The sequence below is a fragment of the Mytilus galloprovincialis genome, chromosome 5 (genome assembly GCF_965363235.1).
Source record: "Mytilus galloprovincialis chromosome 5, xbMytGall1.hap1.1, whole genome shotgun sequence".
Taxonomy (NCBI): Eukaryota; Metazoa; Mollusca; class Bivalvia; order Mytilida; family Mytilidae; genus Mytilus; species Mytilus galloprovincialis.
In genome coordinates this window covers 67,737,123-67,760,882 of record NC_134842.1, presented here as the reverse complement: position 1 = coordinate 67,760,882, position 23,760 = coordinate 67,737,123, and the positions used below count along the sequence as shown (strand labels likewise).

The 23,760-nt window shown below is 31.7% G+C and overlaps 1 protein-coding gene across 3 annotated transcripts in view; it reads right to left on the bottom strand.

Annotated features, from left to right (window-relative positions):
• LOC143076287 (ATP-binding cassette sub-family C member 9-like) overlaps nt 1-23,760 on the bottom strand; it is a 46,658-nt gene that overhangs the window by 14,686 nt on the left and 8,212 nt on the right. Inside the window, exons 5-23 of one of the 3 annotated variants that reach the window (XM_076252016.1) lie at nt 23,579-23,731; nt 21,098-21,253; nt 19,656-19,790; nt 18,242-18,404; nt 16,472-16,512; nt 15,774-16,022; nt 15,061-15,265; nt 13,905-14,111; nt 12,720-12,825; nt 12,316-12,411; nt 11,183-11,267; nt 9,197-9,277; nt 7,220-7,357; nt 6,218-6,342; nt 5,589-5,703; nt 5,247-5,264; nt 3,301-3,418; nt 1,315-1,592; nt 645-805 (exon numbers count right to left, since the gene is read on the bottom strand). In XM_076252016.1, coding sequence (XP_076108131.1) covers nt 645-805; nt 1,315-1,592; nt 3,301-3,418; nt 5,247-5,264; nt 5,589-5,703; nt 6,218-6,342; nt 7,220-7,357; nt 9,197-9,277; nt 11,183-11,267; nt 12,316-12,411; nt 12,720-12,825; nt 13,905-14,111; nt 15,061-15,265; nt 15,774-16,022; nt 16,472-16,512; nt 18,242-18,404; nt 19,656-19,790; nt 21,098-21,253; nt 23,579-23,731 — 2,630 coding nt within the window. The remainder of the gene's footprint in view (nt 1-644; nt 806-1,314; nt 1,593-3,300; nt 3,419-5,246; nt 5,265-5,588; nt 5,704-6,217; nt 6,343-7,219; nt 7,358-9,196; nt 9,278-11,182; nt 11,268-12,315; nt 12,412-12,719; nt 12,826-13,904; nt 14,112-15,060; nt 15,266-15,773; nt 16,023-16,471; nt 16,513-18,241; nt 18,405-19,655; nt 19,791-21,097; nt 21,254-23,578; nt 23,732-23,760) is intronic. The other 2 variants (XM_076252017.1, XM_076252018.1) reach the window with 2 other exon arrangements.

Sequence of the window (23,760 nt, the reverse complement as noted above, 5' to 3'; positions counted from 1 at the left end):
TTCGGTCCTGTCTTTTTTTTTTTAGTTTATCCTGACTTTTTTTTACCTAAATTGTCGTCCTGACTTTTTTTTTTTTGCAAGTGTTTCATCCTGCCTTTTTTTTAACTCAAAACTCCTGTCCTGCCTATTTTTTTTCAAATTTCATCCTAGCCCCCCCCCCCCCCCATAAAAAATCAAATGGTAGCTCCCTAAAGCAATTACACTTGACAATATATATTGTTGCCTACCTATATATAGCTACCAACCTAAAAAGTTTATTACCCGAACAAATTCTATGATTCAGATCACTTCAATTTTTGTTTAATGATTTTTTCCTACTTTCGTGTCTTTTTCTTGTCTAAAACATGTAACTTATTTTGTTGGCAAAAAAAAACAACAACATCCCTACCTACAATGTGTACTAACAAACCCTGCAAGGCATGGGTAGGCAACATCAAACAAAGATTTTTTTAAAGGTGGTCTTATTGTATTATTTTATGCCAACAACAATGTGCTTGAATAATTTTTTTAAAACAATTAGTAAATTAAATTGTTTTAAAATTATATTTTAAAAGAAATTCTTATATGACTTTAAAGTAAATTATTTGTCTGTTGATTTCATTTATGAACTATATATTACATTTTATTGATATCAGAATTCTTACCTCCCAGGTACATGCAGAATTGTATCCAGCATCAACTTGTGTAGATTTCTAGATGCCCTAATCCCAACAACATAGAGGACCAGACCAGCCAATAAAGCTGCCATGATCCCTCCTACAGATAATGCCACATAGATATTGGTGTAATAAGTGTTGTTAAATACCTGAAAATACAGCAAAATTAATAAGCAACCAGGTGTGTCTATAACTTGTTATTCTATATATAGAAAAATACCTGCATAAATAAAATACAGAATATACTGGTAAAAAGAAATTTCTGCAATCTTCTTTGTACTGATATAGAATATATATATATATAATCTGTTAATATAACCAAACAGCTTATATTTAAAGCATAGATGTTGTGTGATTGCAAGTAGTTCTGCGTAAAAAGTTGCTTTAGTTTATCACTAATTTGCAGAGCTGTAATAAATTTTCTTCATGCTTCACTGTGACATTTAGATAAAGACCAGCAATCATAGCTTTGTTTCTTGGCTCTTGATGTTTTACATATGTATAGAGATTGTGTGTATAAATCAAATCAATTTTGGTAAATTCCATTTTTGAAACATTCAATATGCAAATGAATACACTATACAAAAATTTCAAGACAACAATAAAAGTCACATGATCAAAATATTCCCATCGGTTATCTCCCCTTAGATTAACTTACAGGTGCAGTCATATTGGTGCTATTTCCTAGCTGCTGGAATGCTTTTAGCTGTGTATTAAACTCAGTAGAATCTTCACTCCACACAGACAGCCAGAAATTACTACCAACTAACAAAGCATAATAGGATACCAGTAAGGATAGAACCAGTATAACACAAGCAGTGCCGCAGGCTTTGACATAATGTAAGTATACAATGGCCTTCACTGCACCTTTCTCCTGATGCTCTTTCTTTATCAATTTACCATCTTTTTCAGCAGTATTGCTCTTCAAGGGAGAAGCTGTAAAATAAATCTTTATCAATAAGGAAACTATTTTCCATTGAAGAAAATTTATCTTTTGATTTCTGTTTTATTTTGTTGTTGTCCAAGGTAAAATCAGGAAAATACCAAAATACCAGGAAAATTCAAAACGGAAAATCCATAAGGGCTATTCCAGAACAAATGTATGGGGGGGTTTGGAAGGCAGTTTTTGTCAGCACCCGCCACCCAGACAATTATAATTGAGAATTATTGTGCATTACAGTGTGAAAAGTTGTTCTGACACCCATCACCCATGTATTATTAATATAATGTGCCTTCCAACCCCCCCCCCCCATACATTTTTTTCTGGAATAGCCCTAATCAAATGGCAAAATCAAAATAGCCTTGTTTTGAATTTATGTTTATATCTTTAACAATCTTTTTTACCTACTCTCTATTTCTAATGTATCAAGGGTTAGGGCTATGAAATGACAAATCATTGTAAAATTGACTGTTTTTAGTGATGAAGAAAAATACCATACAGGGCATACGCCAAAAAAGAAACTTATGGTAAAAATGTATTTTACTTTAGTTACTTATGTCTATGCCATTGTAGCAAACAGCAGGGCACTATTTCAATTGAACTTTCAAAATTATGATTATCTGACATATAAATAAATTTGGAGTATTTACTGTCTTCTGATTGGTTAAAAGAATTAGATTAATTTCAATGTTATCCATTTTTATGAAGACACTCCCACTCTAACGTGTATTCATACGCAAACATCTGTGTACGTTGTTATTCTTATTTATATATATCTTTGAGCTTTATTTTAGATAGAAATTTATTTATAATGAATGGCAATAATTTATTTTGAATTTATTGAACATAAAATTAATTTTTGACTCTTGACACTTAACATAATCCGCTTCACGAATTATTCAATGTGAAGAGTCAAAAATTAATTTTATGGTTCAATAAATTCAAAATGAATCACAGCCATTCATTAAATACAGCAGAAATGATGCTGTCATAAATTGTACATTGAAGTATGACCACAAATAATCACAAACCCTTGCAATAAACCATTCCTCCTTCCTTGTTAAGTTGTTCCTTTGATTTCTATGTGTGTGTGTAGGAATTTTGTGTGAAGAATGAGCCATGTCATTTTTTCCTGTTTAATTACATTCCCCAATGGTACACATCTATGAACTTACAGTAAACCAATTTTTTTTTCAATGCATTTAAATTTGCCAATTTTGGAGTTTAAAAATAGTTTTATTCAAACTGTCTCAAATTTGTAAAGCTTATCAAATACATCAGGAATATTTGAAAATTACAAAAAAAGATCTCTGTGAAATCGGCTAGAACAGGCAAATTGAGATGTCAAATAAAATATCCAAGAAAACAAGAATGTGTTCTCAGTACACGAATGCCCCACTCGCACTATCATTTTCTATGTTCAGTGGACCGTGAAATTGGGGTAAAAACTTTAATTTGGCATTAAAATTAGAAAGATCATATCATAGGGAACATGTGTACTAAGTTTGAAGTCGATTGGACTTCAACTTCATCAAAAACTACCTTGACCAAAAACTTTAACCTGGAGCAGGACAGACGGACGAACGGACAGACGGACGAACGGACGGACGGACGAATGGACGCACAGACCAGAAAACATAATGCCCCTCTACTATCGTAGGTGGGGCATAATAAGTTAGAAACTATTGATCATGTTGATCAAACCTTCAGAATCTTCGTTTTCTTCAATGTCTTGTTCCTTAAATTCTATAACTGGTTCTTCTTCTTCTTCATTGTATGAAAACTGTGAGAGCTGACGACCTAATGTGTTGGAACTGAAAGACTGAAATATATTCAAATGATTAATTTTGCATTAGATGGTGACATATTTTTCATAAAAGTGTTGGGACCACTGGTTCACAACTATTGGAGCAAGCCAAATGAAATAATTTACTTTGTTTTTGTCTAAGAAAATCAGAATTTCATTGCATTGTTTCTTGGGATTTTCTCATAAAGCATTCCAACTTACAGAATGTTGCTACATATCAATGTTAATTTACTTTGAATTTGGAAAATAAATATTGTTAAAGTCTCCATTTTGCATTCTATTTTTATTTTTCTGCAGGCTACATAACTTGAATGTGCTCATTTTAAACATTTTACGCTCACAAATCTATGAAATGGACTTCACCACTCTGTATAGAAGGTACTCTATTTTCTTAATTCAAGCAGTGAAAATATGAAGTTTTGAATATGAAAATCTGAGGCCTAGCCTATGAAATTATTTCCTTACTGTGAATTTCTTATTATTCATGGTGTACCAATTTCTGTTGATTTTATTGGAATAGGAAAACAAACAATTATAAGGTTCAACAAAATATTCCATAGGCTTGTATTCAAAATTTTGCAAGGCAACGAAAATAAAATATCAATGCAAATACATTGTTCCTTAATTAACGAAAAGTGGTACCCACAAAAAAAAAAGATTCCGCAGTAGAAACCTAAATTTAACTAATTCTGTTTTTAAGCTACAAATACTGTACTAAAGTAGAGAAAATGTCTATGTGATTCATTTTTTCACAATGACAACAAAATAATTAAGTGCACAAACAGTTATCAAATTTCAAAAAAATCATTGCAAATTGTGAATTAGTTAATATGAGACTGAAATAATCAAACTTTTTTTGTGAAATATTTGACAAAAGTGGAATTACTTATTCTAAATTATTTCAAGTGGATAAATGTTGCAGTCATTGTGGTAAAGTGGAAGAACTAGTTTCTAAAACAATTTAGTGGAAACTAATGATTTCAAAGAGTGAATTTGACAAGAATATACACAAGATGAATTTAAAATGGTTGATTTAACAAACTGGAAAGAACCAGTTTAAATGAATACAAAATTAAAGAAAAAGAAATACAAATTTATAATACATGTATCAATGAATATTATTTACGAGATAAAATTTAAATAATTAAATAAGATACCAACCATCAATATGCATGCACTATCAAGGCAGTTTTGGGCAATTTGACAAAAAACAAATCATAATCAATAATAGATTATATTTTGATTTGTTAGCAAGATTTTAAAGATATAATGCCCACCTATGATAAAATGAGTAAAAGCATATTGCATTTTAAGAATTTTTTCTTCAACAAATATATTTTGATTATTAGCAATTCATTTACAAATATATTGCCTACTCATGTTAAAATTAGCATATATAGCCTATGGCTTTTAAAAATACAAGTGAAACTGTGGGATACTGCTTGTTAATGATACCCCAGCCTGTCAAGGAAGTTGTTGAGAGATATAACTGAAAATGCATCACACGGTAAAGCTGACTTAAATATAAACCCTGAATTCAAATTTCAGAAATCCTATTGACGTTTTTCCTGAAAAAAGGTATGACAAAAATATTCATGGGACGGACCAACAGACTGACAGACAGAGATAAAACTGTATACCCCACTTATTTAAAGAAGGAGTATAATTAATCTGTAATGATTTAATGATAAAAATTTTTTTTAGAATGATTCAAATGTCTATGTCACATGACAACACCTTGGTTAAGAAAACAGAAAAGTATATTATACGGATTGCAATAAACAGTACACCACAGAAAACATGCATCTTTGTACAATACTTTTCATCACTCATGATAATTTACCTTGGATTGAGACTCATTCTGTAAAATACAACTGTTATATAAGGTGCATGCTAGTAAGGGTCCTATTCAATTATTTTCAAAATAAAATTACCGCAAAAAAATTAATAATGGTAATACACCTATTTTTGAATGAAGCTATGGCGTCTAATAATAGTTACTTAAACAATAGATTTATAGATGAAATTTTCACAAATATCACATGCCTCTTGTGTTATTTTATTTTTTGAAGTAATTCTTGATTCCAATATTGAAGGGAAAAAAATGCAAAATATCTAATAAGCAGTTTTCAACTAGCCTATGAAGCTATACATTCGTTATGAACTGTATATTATTTAGACTTACGACTGATGATTGATGTTGAAGTTCAGTAATACTTGGATAGCTATGTTTTCTTCCCTCCAAATGAGGACTCCCCACTCTCATTTCTGTAGAACTCTCTGATGGTCGTTCACTCTCTCTGTAAAGATAGAAAAAAGATTGTGATAAAGGAAGTATACTATTGGATAATTTTGGAGAATAAATGAACCTAGTCTAAAATAAAGCACCCATGATGCATGATGATGGTGGATTAATGTTTAAGATCAAAAGGAAATTAGTAAGTTTGTTTCATGGGTGGGGGAGGGAATAAAACTATTTACAATAAATTTGGAATTAAGCTTTTGGAAAATTAACATGATTGAGGTCGTGCCTGATTGAAAAGAAAAAGTGAAGAACTTCATGCCCTGCTTTAATACACTTTCATAATTCCATGTTCAGGAAATCACAAAATATGGGTCAAAACTCTAAGTCTGTAAATCTTTAAAAAAAAAGGAAAATAACAAAAATCCCAAACTTTGAGGAAAAGTCTCTAAGTAATTGGCTAAATGAAAAGCTCAAACCCATCCGACAAATGGTTAACAACTGTCATATTCCTGACTTAAATGTTGACAAAATAGGTAAATAATAAACTATAGAACACTCAGAATGCTTACCTAGGTTCAATGGTTGATGCTTCCCTAAGAGCTTTCCTCCAAGACTCGTATAATTCTGGATTGACCTTTTTAACATCATGCAGTTTACCCTGGTATTGTATGCCACCTTCTTTCATTACTATTACCTGTTGTGAAACAAAATCATTAAGATTCATTTTTTTATTGGTTCATGTGTCAGATTTTAATGTTTTAGTGAAAAAAATATCAGATTCCATATCCTAGTTTGTTTTTTCATTTGTAAAAATAACATAGATTTAATACCCTCTTCAACAGCTGAACTACTTGAATGTGTACTACAGGGATAGAAATTAAGTTTGCTTGTTTAATTGTTAAACTATGATGGTATTTTGAAATTTGTGAAATTATCACAACTGACATAATCTATGAAAACACTTCACCTATTTAAAATAAAAAGTCCTTTATAGGTCAATCGTACTATATAAAAATAACATTCTCTTCAAGCATGCAGCACCTACACTTACATGACTAGCATAACTGAGGTATTACAGTTGATGTGTGACTAGAATTACAGTAGAACCTACACTTACATGACTAGCATAGCTGAGGTATTGCAGTTGATGTGTGACTAGAATTACAGTAGAACCTACACTTACATGACTTGCATAACTGAGGTATTGTAGTGACTAGAATTACAGTATAACCTACACTTACATGACTAGCATAGCTGAGGTATTGTAGTTGATGTGTGACTAGAATTACAGTAAAACCTACACTTACATGACTAGCATAACTGAGGTATTGTAGTTGATGTGTGACTAGAATTACAGTAGAACCTACACTTACATGACTAGCATAGCTGAGGTATTGTAGTTGATGACTGACTAGAATTACAGTAGAACCTACACTTACATGACTAGCATAGCTGAGTTATTGTAGTTGATGTGTGACTAGAATTACAGTAGAACCTACACTTAAATAACTAGCATAACTGAGGTATTGTAGTTGATGGGCGACTAGAATTACAGTAGAACCTACACTTACATGACTAGCATAACTGAGGTATTGTAGTTGATGGGTGACTAGAATAACCGTCCTTTTCTTCTTCAACATGCGATTCAAAATGGCTTCCTCAAACACATGCTTCCCTACGTGAGCATCCAATGCAGAAAATGGATCATCCTGTTTAAAAAAACATATTAAGTTACAGAATAATCCATTTACCAATCCGTCAAAACTCACATTGTTGCCAAGGAATGTCCTTCAAAATTTGGAAAAGATCTAAACAGGCAATTTTAGGATTTCAATGACATTAATGTTATAATTATATATTGCTAAGAGCATAAATATTATTTAACATATTGTTTTTAATTATTATAATGCAAAATGTATTTGACACACAACCATAGTTGAGATTTTAAGATGCCTTTCTGAATTATACTGGTTCTCTGTGAAATTAAATCCTTTTTTAATGTGTACACGACTTAGTTAAAAATTTTTGCTTTAGGCCTAAATTAAAATATTGTTTGTTTGCCCTTTTCCGACCCTATGTTTTGAAACAGGGTAGGTAGGTAGGTAAAATATTTTATTTTTTTCCCCAAAAAAATAACTTGGCTCGGTATATTATTTGTCATGGTATAATATTTTATTTTATAGATACAAACTCTGCAAAATGTTATTTGTGTCCGTTTTGTTTTTGCAAATAAGTTTTCTGGGACTATTAGTTTAAAAAAAATATCACGTAGAATGTGAAGCTAATTCATATGCACTACTATTTTGTTTTCAAATATAAAAAAAATAGAGCTGTGCCGCATATCTTCAACACGTTTATATGCCTGGAACTTTGAAGAGTTTGGAAATCAGTTTGAACTTGCACTTTTATTCTGTACTACGTACCTTGTATGCTTACCTTAAGATTTTCTGTAAAAGATAACTTTGTACTGATAAGATATGTCCGGGCAGACATACATTACTTGTAGAAAAAGTCCCTAGAGTGTTAAAAACATCGTGTGTGCCTTTGTTTCCAATAAAAATGCTACAAGACTTTAAAAAACTCTGACAATTGTCACGTATTTTACATCGCATTCATAAATGATCTGTATGGACAACTTGGCGATTTTACTGCCAGATGTTCTCCACTTTACAGGGTTTTGTCACTTTTGGTTCATGTCAGATATAAATAATATAGCGGCATCGTTAACATAATCATCCTGATCTGCGGATCACAAAAGGCCATCCCTACATAGAATACAACGTCCGTTACAAATTAGTTTGTACACACGTTGATAATTTTGTATCAAACGAACTTTTTTGAAAATGAACCCTGCTCTTTAAGTATAAAGGTACAGAGAAGCGTTCACATGCTGAACATCGATTTCAAACAAATGCTTTGAAATTTCAAATGCAAGTGTTCATGTCAAACGCTCAGGTGATACCAAACGGACTGGACCTTATACGTTGAAGATAAAACCCGAGAATTCCGGATAAAATAGTTTTGAGCGGGAAATACAAATATAAGATTTTTGGTAGGAACGAAAAAATAAAATAAAATAAAATCTTGCTGGTAAATACAAATAAAAGATTTTCAGGCGCAACGAATTTATAGGGTCGGTCGGTAAAGGGCAAACAATCAATATTTTAATTTAAGCCTTACTCTTCCCCGAGAGTGAAGGAATTATCATAACTTTAATCATAAAGTATTTTTTCATCTTATTTTATTCCGAATTCATCCTCAATATGTATATTTTTTTCTACAACAGTGAGTTTGCTGGATATAAGAATCTAAATTTTTGTCTTTTCATATCTGAAAACTTCAAATGTTTAAAATGAACACAATCTGTAAAGTGTATAGTAAATAGTCTCCATTGCTCAATTTAGTCTTGGTATCTATGATGAGTTTATTTGCTACATAGTAGGTTAAGATACTAGTCCCTACACTTTAGTCCTTAAAAATATTCAGTCATAAACATGTAAAGCTTTGTTAAGACAGATTTCTCCATACTGTATTCAACGTTATCTTACCAATAAAACTGTATCAGCTTTGGAGTATAAGGCTCTAGCAATACTTATTCTTTGTTTCTGGCCTCCACTTAGATTTATACCCTAAAAAATAAAATTAAAAAAATAATTCAAAGTCTATGACTATATGTGGCAACAAGGTACAAAACAAGTACATATTTATCAAAGTTATGGACTGGCTTTGTTGTCTCGTGGTAGCATGCTCACATTATGGGTTCCATCCAGAGACAGGTCAAACCAAAAACTTTCACATTGGTATTTACTACTTCTCCAAAAAGCATGCAGCATAAGGAGTTAGAGCAATGGCAGTTTGGCTAGGAGTCAGAATAATGTGTCCTGATAGGGTGACATGTCTTCCAGCAGACTGTTACTTTGTGAACTAGTATGTTAAAAATCCCTGAGTTTTGCATGTTTTGTTCTAGTACAACATGTACAAGGAAGTGTTGATATTAATATCACATTAAAATATATTCATCCAGATAATGCATTTAAGGTGGTACCCAACACTTTCACTAAAATTAATTTGGCTCGTTTAATTTTCATAAAATTTTGTCAAAGTATTTACTTTGACACTTTAACAAAAATATAAAAATTTCAAAAATTTTGAACCAACCAATATATCAGAAAAATTACACTGGTTATATAGCAGTTTGACAAACACCAATTTTGATCATTGAGAAGCTAACTATTCCCTTAACAATACAACGTAATTAAAACATTAAGCTGGTTTTACAGAGTTATCTCCCTGTAGCATTAGGTACTACCTTAATATTTTTTTCCAGTTGAAAACATATGAGCTGTGTTTGATAGAAACCAACCTTATGCATGTGTATAACTGTTTCAAATTAAAAATAAGAGTTTAATTTGGTGTGTTTTGTAAAGTTCTTATATCAACTCAATTTTCAAGTATTTATAGACTTTGAATCGAGATTTTTTTCAACCAAAAAAAATGGGTTTGTAAATGTATTGAAATTCATTTGAACCAGTTCCAATTCTTTCTGAGCAGCTCATATGATAAGATTTCAGTGCTCACATAAATATTCTGGAATAACTTTCAGGTAAAATGAAGGTGATCGTGTAGAAATGAGATTAATTGATACAAATAATATCCCCAGATTTGAACTCAGTTATCACTGTTTTCTGACAATAGGTACTATTGTCAGAAACAGGGAGGATTGTGCCTGATATTCATATGATGAAGACATAATTTTTCAATCAGTTTAATTGAGGTCCGGAGCTGGCATGTCAGTTAACTGCTAGTAGTCTGATGTTATTTATGTATTATTGTCATTTTGTTTATTTTCTTTGGTTACATCTTCTAACATCAGACTCGGACTTCTCTTGAACTGAATTTTAATGTGCGTATTGTTATGCGTTTACTTTTCTGCATTGGCTAGAGGTATAGGGGGAGGGTTGAGATCTCACAAACATGTTTAACCCCGCCGCATTTTTGCGCCTGTCCCAAGTCAGGAGCCTCTGGCCTTTGTTAGTCTTGTATTATTTTAACTTTTAGTTTCTTGTGTACAATTTGGGGTTTAGTATGGCGTTCATTATCACTGAACTAGTATATATTTGTTTAGGGGCCAGCTGAAGGACGCCTCCGGGTGCGAGAATTTCTTGTCGCATTGAAGACCTGTTGGTGACCTTCTGCTGTTGTCTGCTCTATGGTTGGGTTGTTGTCTCTTTGGCACATTCCCCATTTCCATTCTCAATTCTACTATTATCCTACTACTATATTATTTTGTGCTTAGTACCCTTCTGTCATGGCTTTGTGTCTCAGAGACAATAAAAACTTAAATCATTACTGAAAAAAGTTCAATAATGGTTTTTAATCAACAATAAACAAAATATTTTCACAAAAAAGTACTCTTTACAATTATAACATGTATAATATATTATGAGCTTGAGTATACTTAAATGTTGTTGACCTACTAGTATTTTTACTCTCAAGAATTCTTGCAATAAGAGCTGCAGGATAATTTGACTTACCTTCTCTCCAATTTCTGTAGAATCACCAGATGGTAACATATCTAAATCTGGCTGCAGAGCACAGGAGTGAATCACACTTTTATATCTGAAAAGACATCAACAAGCATGGTATCAGCTGTATGGTATCATTCTAGATAAAATGTGGATTCATTTATTTTTGTGAGTTGAGGAAAACTTGCATATTCTTGACTATTTGATTTCGAGGTTTTTCCCTTCTCTAGTATTCTCTACCATGCAAAGCCTATAGAAAATTAGTAATTTGTTTAATATTTAAATTGATGGTTCACCTGTACCCACAAAATCCAGGAAAAAAATGAAGAATATATCACTATGTAGTATATAGATATTGTGAATTAACTAATTTTCACAAACAATTTATATTTTTACTAAAGAGAATAAAGCCAATATAAATTGCTGTCAATACATAAAACTTTAATCTTTCCTATTTATCTTCATCAAATATATTTGAGAGTCACGAAAGTTGATTAGAAAAGGCTAAATGTGAAATACAGTACATCTGTGAAAACAAGTTTGTTTACCGTATCTTAATCCGACTGTAAAGTACATGGTGATAAAGTTTTGATACTAATGGTTCAATCATCTATCTTTGTTACATAATTCTTCTTAAATTTCTTAATGTTATATATATATCTTGAAGCTTGTATATCAGCAGCACGTCATTTTCGCTTATGAAATAGTATATGAACTAAAGAAACTGATATGGTAAAGATTTATTCCACTGATGTTTGCCACCAAGGTGAGGGAAGGGCATTTATTCATGTTGGATGGGATTTATAAACCAATTTCTTTAGTATACTATTTTCTGTTTGTGGGGCTGAGAAAAAGAGACAGTCCTTGTCCACCAGAAAATTTTTGAAATATAGCCTTAAAGTAAGGTAAGTTTTATTCCTTTTAAATATTCAAATATCATTTCTTCATACTACTGTACATTTTTCGTGAAACCAATTTTTGTGGATTAAGGAAAACTTACAAGTTCTTGGATATATTTAATTTAGTGATTTTTCTTAAGTCTATAGAAAATTTGTCATTCATACAGTGGTTCACCTGTACCCTAAAAATCACTGAATTTTTTTTTTTAAAAAGATAAAGTATTATCCTTTCACTGAACAAACCTTCTCCATGTGTAAGGGAGACCAAACAACACATTATCCCTGAGTGTATCGTGAAGTAACCATGCTTTCTGTGCTGCATAGGCTAGTTTTGATCCCCTGAAAAAAATACACATATATATGTATTTCAAAGTTACCCCTTCACTAAAATAATCTCTGAATTGCTTTTGGATTTTCTGTTTTTCCGGTTCTTTTTGTTTTTTGCATAAGTCTAATAATTCATCGACAAAAAAATAAAGAATATAATTTTCTCAAATAAGAATTTATTTCTTTCAACAGATAATGACTCTTTAGATAAAATCTACATCAACTCAAAGAATATGAATTGATCTATTTCTAGTAAAAAAGATAAAAAATGTTCTTGTAATTTTTAGATATAACAGTACAACCTGGCTGAAATTACATACTTGTGCCAATTAACTTCTCCTTTGACAGTTAACATCTCTCCCAACATTGCACTGAGTAATGACGTCTTTCCTGAACCTACTGATCCAACTATTATTGTCAACTTTCCTAAAAAGTATAAAATTTTCATATCTGTGGCTGAAAAATACTCTACATATATATATTAGTTATAAATATGCTTTTTGTGTTTTTGACTTTTTTTTCAGGGCCACAGGGAGGAGTGTTGTGACATTTGGGTTGCTGTCTCATTAACTCCCCAGATATTTCTTAAAGCATCCTGGTAGAAAAGAAAATTTAAAATACCATCTTGTTTTTAAAAAATATAGCATAAGATCAACAACACAATATTAGAAAATCAATTCAGATAGCATCACATTCTGGGGAGAACACTGTAACTTATACCTCAATTTTATTTTCATTTCATATCAATTCTTTTTAGAGGTATAGTTAAAACTACAACTTTTTGTGCTTAAAAAATTTGAAAATTTACCAAAGATTTAAAGTTGGTCTCAGTGGGGTCTAAGTGTGACGCGGGATTGCTGATTTTTTATAAGCGTGACACGTGAAAGTCAAATTATTGTGGCGTGAAAACGGGAAATAAGGTCTTGCGGGACCCAGGAAATGAAAAAAAAATGAGAATTGCTTACGTACATAGTGTAAGCGGGATACGGGAATCTGACAAAATAGTAAGTGGGATCCGGGATTGAAACACCCCCCCCCCCCCCCCCCCCAATGAGACCTCCTTTATATGCAGATTTTGTTAGAACCATAAACATAACAAAATACCAATTTTTCATCAATCTACAGAATTTGAAATAAGAGAATCCATAGCATGTTAATGAAGTTATAAATAGATACCTTTTTCTAAATAAAATATCTCTCAATTAAGGGGTAGACCTTGGTTCAGGAAGATAACTCTTTAAATCAGTTATGCGTTTGTTAAAGTCATGTTTCGTCATTGAATTTTAAGCATTTACCTGAAACAGATTGGAAATAATCTATGTATCCTAGAAGCTTAGAACATATTTATGAAAATGGCTGGCACAAACGTACTGATGATTTTAAGAGTTATTTCCCTTAACCTAGGTCTTCCTCTTTAAAACTTTCCATGTTCTAAGTTTAAAAAAATTATAATATATCTAAATGTACATGTATAGGAATTTGATTGGTTTTTTTAAGTATAATACCTGTAGGTATTTTGACATTGATGTCATTCAAAGTTGGTTCTTTGGATGAAAGGTCCCAGGAGAAGGACCCATTGTTGATTTCCACAACCATTCTCGCCTCTATCAATGTAAATTTTTCAGCAATCTCGTCCTCATCCTCTGTAGATACACCACTAGTATGGCGCTGTCTTCCAGTTGTTTCTTTCTTATCATTTACTGTTAATGATCCTACAAATAATGCAAGTGTATATACATTTAAAAATATAAATAAGGGGTTTTCAGACCCTTATTAAATCCTCTCTTATAGTATGAGAACAATAACTCTTTTCAACAAGAATGTGTGCCAAGTACATGGATGCCCCACTCGCATTATCATTTTCTGTGTTCAGTGGACCGTGAAATTGGGGTAAAACCTCTAATTAGGCAATAAAATCAGAAAGATCATATCATAGGGAACATGTGTGCTAAGTTTCAAGTTGAATGGACTTCAACTTCATCAAAAACTACCTTGACCAAAAACTTTAACCTGAAGCAGGACGAACGGACAAACGAACGAATGAACGAACCCACAGACCAGAAAACATAATGCTCCTCTACTATCGTAGGTGGGACTTACAAAATCTAAGATCTAAGAACACATACACACATAAACATTAAGGATAACTTTTTTATCAACTTTTCAAAAAACATCTGTAGAAAAGAGCTATTTAATGCTACAAAGGTGATTTCAAATAAAAACCGTAACAGATATATATATGCAAAGCCATTGGCATATGTCTTAAACCACTTCTAATTAAGGAATAACAAATTTGATTCATTTGCTTGGTTTGATTTACTCAGTCTTTTTTTTTAACAAATTCAATTATATCAGTTCTTTGGTAACTGTGACTGAAGGGCTTAACTGACCTGGTTATTAGGTTAAATGGTTCACTGTGATTAATATTCTGTTTCATTGTGTAATCTCTTATTCAAAGAACTACAGTATAATGAACATCAGTGAATAATGACCCAACTAAACTGTTTTGATAGGTTTACTATTTAGTTTCTCCTTTAATGATCTATGCCTCATCCCAGTGAATTAGACCCACCTGTTCTGTTCGGTTCACTTACACAGTCATTCCTTGGATGAAATTTGCTAATCTCTAGTCACCTTGACCTCAGTGAACTTTTAACCTACCTGTTTTATTGGGTTCACTGTGTCGTCTCTCCTTCAGCTCCATGATATCCTTCAGTGAACTGTGACTGTTCTGTCTACTGTGACCAGGTGTTCTAGACAGGTTACTCTCCAGTGAACTCTGACTACCAGACATCTCATTCTGTACAACTGTCACCGGTTTACCTGTTCCATTTACACTCTCTACAACAACTCCAACTTTCATTGGCTGAAAAAATATAAACACAATGTACAACTCTCAACTTTGATTAACTGAAAAAATACATACACAATTTACAACTCTCAACTTTGATTGGCTGAAAAAATATAGACACAATTTACAACTCCAACTTTCATTGGCTGAAAAAAAAGAAGACACACATTTCTGAATATATAAGCTATCATGACGAATAACAGAGATTGTTCATTTTTAAAAATTGATGTTTTGTTTACATTGCATGCAACATTTCAGTAGTTGTTGCTTTTTTTGTTGTGATCATTTTGTGTGCATTTAGATACTTTAAGCTACACATATGTTGAAAGAGGTGCATAATGGCAAATAATATAAATACAATTGTCATGATTGTTGAAATTTCGTTTCTAAAAAAAAGGCCCATAAGATTTCAGCTGCTTGTTTTTTCAACTATGTGAAAATTGGGCACTCTTTGTAAATTTGGTACTGTTATGTTACAAAACTTAGTTTTTAACATTAAATGCTCTACATATATCATATTTACCTTGTCTTCCATGGTATCTGTACCAATAGTATGTGTTTTGTGTTTATCCCCTGTGTTAAACCCCTCAGCATCTTCTGCCAACAGATAGGGAATTACCCTTTTGGCACTGACATTTGCATTGATAAATGAGTTTATAAAAGCTGTAAACAAAATGGTTGGCAGTCTCAGTACATTGAATAGAGCTAATGTTGACAGAGCTTTCCCAGCATCTAGTGGCTCATCCTCTAAATATGGATACAGTATAAATGTCTGAAAACACAAAAATGAGTGTCATCCTTTAATGCAATTTTCACTCAATAATAAAATTGATAAACAAATTAAAAAGAAATAATGTACCATTTAGAGAAAATTCTCACTAATAAATGAATTTAAGGCTTGTATTGTCACAATTTATTTTAAATAAGTGCAAACACATTCATGTATTTTCTATTTAACATCAATTCTTACAAGCAAGACAAGAGGGGTGCAACATATGGAGAAGAATTTGCGTACACTTTTGGAGCACCTCAATTTACCCCCAATTTTTGGTGGGGTAGTATTGCTCAGTCTTTCGTTTTCTATGTTGTGTTTTGTGTACTGTTGTTTGTCTTTTCTCTAGATCTCTTTGGGTTTTTTCCAATGGTATTTCAGTTTGTTTGTTGACTAAGAGTTTGATATCCCTTGTGTATCTTTCACCTCTATTTTACAGATGTACTTACAATCATAGTTCCTAGAATTGGTATGGCTACTCCAGCAAAGTCTGTAAATATATTAAAATATAAAGTACATGTACAGTGGAAAATCATGTATAAGAAATCATACTTTCATGCTATGCCCTATGCAGTTTTTAACATGGGGAAAGGCATTATATTTGTCAAGATCTTTATACCAAGCATTAGCAAAGTGTCAAATCAGGAGAATGTAGTTCAGTTTTTGATCTTGGTCATGTCTGTTGTAATTATTTTTCCTAAATTAGGCTGTTATTCTTTTCTAAGAATTGTTTCACAATTTTCATGTCATGTTTTTTTTTCTGTCTGATAATGTACAAGAATGCTACAACAGCCAGGGGTTTCATTATTTTTTTAGACTGGTGGTACCTTTCAGATTTTAGCGGGAACCAAACCCAAAGGGCGAGGGGTCTGATGGCCGCCTAAGGCCCCCATTGGGTCCAGGGCTAGCCCTATTAGGGGGGCCAGGGGGCAAAGCCCCCGGAAGCTCCTGGATTTTAGGGATTTCAGCCTTAATTTTTTACTTTAAAAAATAGGGAAAAGTCTGTAATATTTGCTTCAATTTTGGGTAAGTTAACATTGAATTGGTTTTTTTTTTCTAGAGTAATTATCTGAAAATACATTGCTTATAATTATTTTGTAATCAGTTATAAAATATGTATGACCTATAATGCAGGGGTTTCATGTGAAATGTTGTTTAAATGTTTTGTTTGTTTTTATACTTTTATTAAATGTTTTGTTTGTTTTTATACTTTTATTAAATGTTTTGCATTTGTTCAATATTGTCAATTTGTGAATGAAATTTCATAAGTTACATACAATGTAGTATATTATTAAAAAAAAATGATAATAAAACTTGTAGCTTTTTTTTATTGCTTTCAACCTTTTGTTATAATCATAAAAGGGGGGGGGGAGGCAAATTAATTATAGGCTTCTTAACTATAGTAAGTAACTGTAAAACTGTGTTTTTTCACTTCTTCGGAGCTTTCTTTTTTTAATTTTAGAAGTCTAAAATCTCGTCAGATATTATATTTTGTAAACGTAACAGTTTAAGTTATATATGTTACTTCAGATTGTTTCACAAAGTCTTACACTAAAAATTTCCTGCAGACAGCAGTCATTTAAATCACAACATAGAACACATATCGAGAAAACGGTGATCAGGGACAACGTACGGTCCAACGGGAAACGAACTGATTTGATACAATTAACGATTTTCTGAATTTCATAGAATGTTAACCTTTATTAAACCTTTTATTCATAAAATAATCTGTGATACAAGCTGCTTTCCTTTTCTTAGACATAGTTATGTTGTTGTTGTTTAAATTCATCAACAATTTGCCGCTTGAAAATATAGTGCTAAATCGTCGCATTTTAAAGCGCTCTTATGATACAGATACAGACACGTGGTTTATAAGTATCACTTCTCCTTACTTTGGAGGTGTGCCTAAATTGGCAGAAGATAGATCTATACTTTAACGCGGACCTCGACGAAGACACCTTAAACATACACCTGAATGGCGTACACGGAGATTATCACTTTTAAAATAGGAAAGAAAGAAATTAGATTTGAACGATTTCAAAAGAAATTTACACATTATTTTTTTGTTTTTGTTTTTTTTTCTGCCGGTACCAGACGCTTCCGTAGGCGGGTAAAAGTACCGGGTACCGGGTCTTAATGAATGCACTGTCAATGTCTAAAATATTCATGTTTCTCATTCATTGTTTTTAAAAACTAAAATTACATAAACATTGTCTTACTAAAGAATATACGGAAAACTGCTGCCCTAAACAAGGCCCATAACTCTGGTTTCCTGCTCTGGTTAATTGTTTTCTGACAAATTTTCTCCCATGCCAACAGTTTTATTACTCTCATAGATTGAATCATCTCATTGCACTTTTTCACTCTGTTATCAGCATTGCTCTAAAACAGAAAAAAGTAATTCAATTACATTACCTAAAAGTTAATCTGCACTTTAAAGAGGGTGTATTTTTTTTTATATAATGATACCATGCAGTAAATATGTACCATGTTTTGTTTTATTCAAAGAATCCATACTATAAATGACTGATAAAATTACAAGAAATAACTTCAAAATTAAAAATAAGGATGTATGGGGGAAGGAAGGCATTTTTTATTTGACCCCACCATGCATAGATTTTAAATTGGATATTTCATTTAAATGTTCATGCAATCTTTCTTAAATAACCAACAATCATCAATTTTTAATAAAAGTGCCTTCTTACCGCCTCCCCCCTCCTCCATTTACAATTAATTCTAGAAAAGCCCTTAGGAAAAATTAAGCTTCTCAATGATCAAAATTTGTATTTATCAAACAACTACATATTCAATGAAAATTTTCCAATAAAGTGTGTGGTTCAAATTTTATGAAATTTTTATAATTTTATCAAAGGGTCAAATAAATTTAAGTCAAGGTGTTTGGTACCTCCTTAACTACAGATTTTATTACAAATCAGCATTTAATAAGCAGTATACTAGTTTTAGTTTGAGTGTACTGTCTATGCATGTATCAGACTTTTTATATTCTTATACATGTACTTTTGTTCTTTCAACTTACATACCTATTATGTGCAATTATTATCATTTTAAAATAAGGTACAGATACTAGAAGACAATTCAATTTCAGATCTGCAGAAAGCCTTTTATAATCGTTTATAACAAAATGTGGTTTAAAGAATGATTATCAAAAGCTTATACAAAATCAAATATTCTTACTTTACTTCGTTTTCAATAAAGTTGGTGTTAAAAGTTGAGGTGCTCAGATCGCAATATATTCCTTTATTTCCATGCGTTGCAGCAAATAACCATCCACCTTATTTTTCTTTTAATTTCCTTCATAGAAGTAATTGATGAAAATCTAATTTTCAAAGTTTTCAACCGGACAAAAGCATGTCAATACTGACAGCAGAAAGGTTTTTATTAGGGGCTAAAAAGCTAGTGCACTCACCATAACTTTCTTTTGCTTGACAGACAATTGTCTAGTCCAAATTGTTATGATGTCGTGAAAGGCTCATATAAAATTTGCTATGACGCCTTCCTAAAATTATACATTTTGTAATAACCTTCAAAGAGGTCATAACTATTTGGACTAGCATTTGTCTAGATATATATAATATTGCAATGATGCTGCAAAGGTAAAAATACATCACTCACCATGACTTTTTTTTGCTGGACAGACATCTGTCTAGCTATGTAGTACTGTAGAGGTGCTGCTAAAATAAAGATTGATGCCCCGATAACAGCACTAACTCCTAGCTTAAAATACAGCAGTATAATTGCAACCATTACCTAAAAAAAAATGATGTACAATAGATAGGATGTAAGACTAATTAATGAATACACAAGAATATTCCACTGTAGCAGAATGTCCTATTCACTGTGTAACTGTGGGATATAGTCATAAAGTGTGAGAAGGCTGACTAGGATGAGAAGAGATGTCACAAAGTGACATTATGTCATAGTAAACAAGAATGTGTCCTCAGTACACGAATGCCCCACTCGCACTATCATTTTCCATGTTCAGTGGACCATGAAATTGGGGTAAAAACTCTAATTTGGCATTAAAATTAGAAAGATCATATCATAGGGAACATGTGTACTAAGTTTGAAGTCGATTGGACTTCAACTTCATCAAAAACTACCTTGACCAAAAACTTTAACCTGAAGCGGGACAGACGGACGAACGGATGGACGAACGGACGCACAGACCAGAAAACATAATGCCCCTCTACTATCGTAGGTGGGGCATAAAAATACATATCAGTATTACCAAGTTTATAAGATCCCTGTTATAAGGTGTCGGAGGAGTTGCTTCACAAGGTGTCATTGTGTTACAAGAAGGTACTTTGTCACATTTTTCCCCCTCACTGTTAGATAATTTATACCCTGTAGATAAACATCATAAAGAACCAATAACTGGCATTTTTGAAAGACTATGAAATTAAGGACATCTTGAAGTAAGATTTTAAGTCATCTTTGAAAACTTATCAGACTGGAACTCTTTTACATGCATTTTGTTGTTTTAAGTTTCCAACTCTTGCACTATTTTCAATATTTGTTTTTTCAATCTCTAGACTTGAAGATCTGAAACTTTCTTAATCCTTTCAATTTTTTCGTTTTCTGATTTTCCAATTTTTCCGTTACTTTAGTCTTTTATTGTCTTTTTTAAATCTCTGTTATCAATTTAAGGTTATACTGTATTTTTACATTTGAAATTTTGCATGTGTCTTTTGTGTATAAAATCTAAATTGCTTGTTGGTAGGGAAAATATGAATATTTTATTAGCAATTGTAAATATGGAAACAAGTTTTCCAGTGGCGGATCCAGGGGGGGGGGGGGGTTCCGGGGGTTGGAACCCCCCGTTTTTTTTGGCTGATCAATGCATTTGAATGGGAGCATATAGTTGGAACCCCCCCCCCCCCACCCCCCTTTACTCTGGGTTTGGAACCCCCCCTTTTTAAAATGGCTGGATCCGCCACTGAGTTTTCCCCCTCTTCCAGCAGTAGTTACATATCTTTGTTCTTTCAACACAATCATGTATATGAGCTGTAAGTGACATGCTATTTGTTGACCAATTACAAAAAAGTGGAACAAACCTGTAATGGTGCTGCCCATATATAATGGAAGAGGAAAAACAACATCATAATAAATAAGGTATCTAATGTCATGTGATTCATGATTGAACCAATCGTCATCTTCCCTCCACTGATCACCAGTCCTGATATTGTCAATGATTTCTTGTAAATAATGGTCTGAAATAATATTGAACATGAATCAATAAGTTATTGAAAACAAATAAAATTTATCAATCATAAGCATACTAAAATGATCAGTCATATAACATATTAATGTGTCAATTCATCATATATTGTATTTTTAATCCAAAATATGGCTGTCAATTGCAACACAAAATCAGATGACATTTTCAACAGAATGTTATATTTTGATAGTAAATTTAAATTATAAAGAAAAGAAAACAAATGATAAACAAATAATTCAATTTAACGTCAAACATTTAATTGTATGTTACAATTCAAATTTATATCTTTGCATGACCTAATGCTTGTTTCAATTTGAACTAATTTCACATTTCAAAAGTGGAACTTAAAGGTTCAAAGTTATATTGTAAATGTGTTTACAGAGCCTTTCCCCGTGTTAAAACACAATAAGTCTTAAGCTGAGGTGAAAGAATTCAGTTTGTGAAGGGTTTAAGCAAGTTTAAATTTCATGAACATCAACAACTTTATCATGTTTATTCCATTTCTTTTTTTTAACAATAATTGAAAATTTCACAGCTAAATATTTATCTTCATTTTGATTTATCATTTAAAAACTGATGAAAATTATTTTATTAGCAATTTTTTAGAGTGTAGAATAAAGACTGCTTTTAAAGACTCGGACCTATCATGCGAAAATAAAATGGTCAAAAAAAATAACTAACATTTCTTTTGATAAGATACATTCACAAGACAACATTTGAAGAAAGTTTTAAACATCTGTTTGAACACATTTTTTTCTAGGTTGATTTTGTTTCATAAATACTGTAACAAGATATACTTAATAAATCATAGCTGTTGAAATTAAAAGCTCAAGCAGAAATCAGTGACTTAGGGACGACATCAAAAGTTCAATGTAGGATAAAAAACTTAATTCCCCCCCCCCTTCTTAACTTAATTTGGGAGAAATTGATTTACCAATTGGGATATATGTAAAAATCGATTTTTTTATATACAAAACTTGCAGAATTTTAACCCCCCCCCCCCCCAAACTATTTGATTTAAGTTTTTTATCCTACATCAATCTTTTGATGTCGTCCCTTATATTGTACAATCATATGCTATTTAAGGCAGATACAGATAAGTTATCTTGAGGTCTTCAAAGACACTTATTTAACAACTTATCTATGTCAAATGACTCAAGAATATTTCAGATATGTATGGTAAGTATTTATTTATAAAATTCTATGAGTGGCAGATTCAGGAGGGAGCATATAACTAATTAGAAAATATGTAATTTTTTGGCATAAAATTGTAACAAAAAAATTCATTGCAGACAATTATGCCCCTCTTTTCTTTGAATCATGAACCCCCTGGGTGATGATCATCTTATGTAAAAGTGTATTCAAGGACCTCACTAAATTTATATCTGTAAGCAAAATTCATATTATCATGCAAAAAACACCTATGTTATCTGCGTGTTCTGAAATCAAACCAAAACATAATCTAAAACTAAATAAAATTGCATATAAATTAGTAAAAAGCTGTTAAAACAATTACAATTACATGTAAAGCTGGTGTTTTCAAAACATTATCAGATATTATTGCAATGTTTTTATTATTGTGAAAATAGCAACTTAAGATATCTGTGTAGCAAAAATAAAAAATTGCATTTCCAAATTTTTGTCACACAAATTCCTGAAATTTTAATAACTTATCTAATTTGGTAGTACCAAACTTGGAACATTATTTAACAATAAAAATAGTAAACACCAACATTTCTAATTTACAGTATAAGGTTTATAACTGATTTTCATTACCATTTATTGCCATGATTGCCTGCTTTATCTGTTTGTAGTTCAAAATAGGATATAGGTCTGGACAAATTAACCATATTCTTATCATGTTTATAGCATGTTATAGACACATGAGACAAATTAATAAAAACTCTAGGTTTTTTGTCAGACAAGCGGTGTGACCACATAGCATAATAATTATGGTAATGAAAATCAAAGATTATCTCTTATGCACGTTTTGAAAGAAATAACAGGGTAAAGAAGCCATAGCTCAACAAAACAGAATAATTAAAATTAAAAATGATAGCGTTAACATTGGTACATCAATTATTAGTTTAAACAACACTCGAAATATACCAACATTCCAAAAACAATCATGCATAATGAATACAAGGAAAGTTTATGTCTCATTTTGTTCAAACAAATTAACATATCTACAATACACTTGATTTGGCCTCGGAAGTAAGCTTAAGACAGCTGACCAACAAAATACACACTTTTTTCTTTCAAAAAGTGAGACATAAATTATCCTTGCACATCTTTTCTGGAATGCAATTAATTTTACCTGTAGGGCTGTTTTTACTCTAATACCTTCTCTGATTACAAGAAAATAATGATACTGAAGTAGAGATAACTGAACTATGGTGCATATGAACAAAACACCACATAAAACATAGCCGTTTTGTAGGAACTCTGACACTGTCAAGTAATGGATGATCTGAAAAAGGCAAAGCAGTGCAAGTTTCT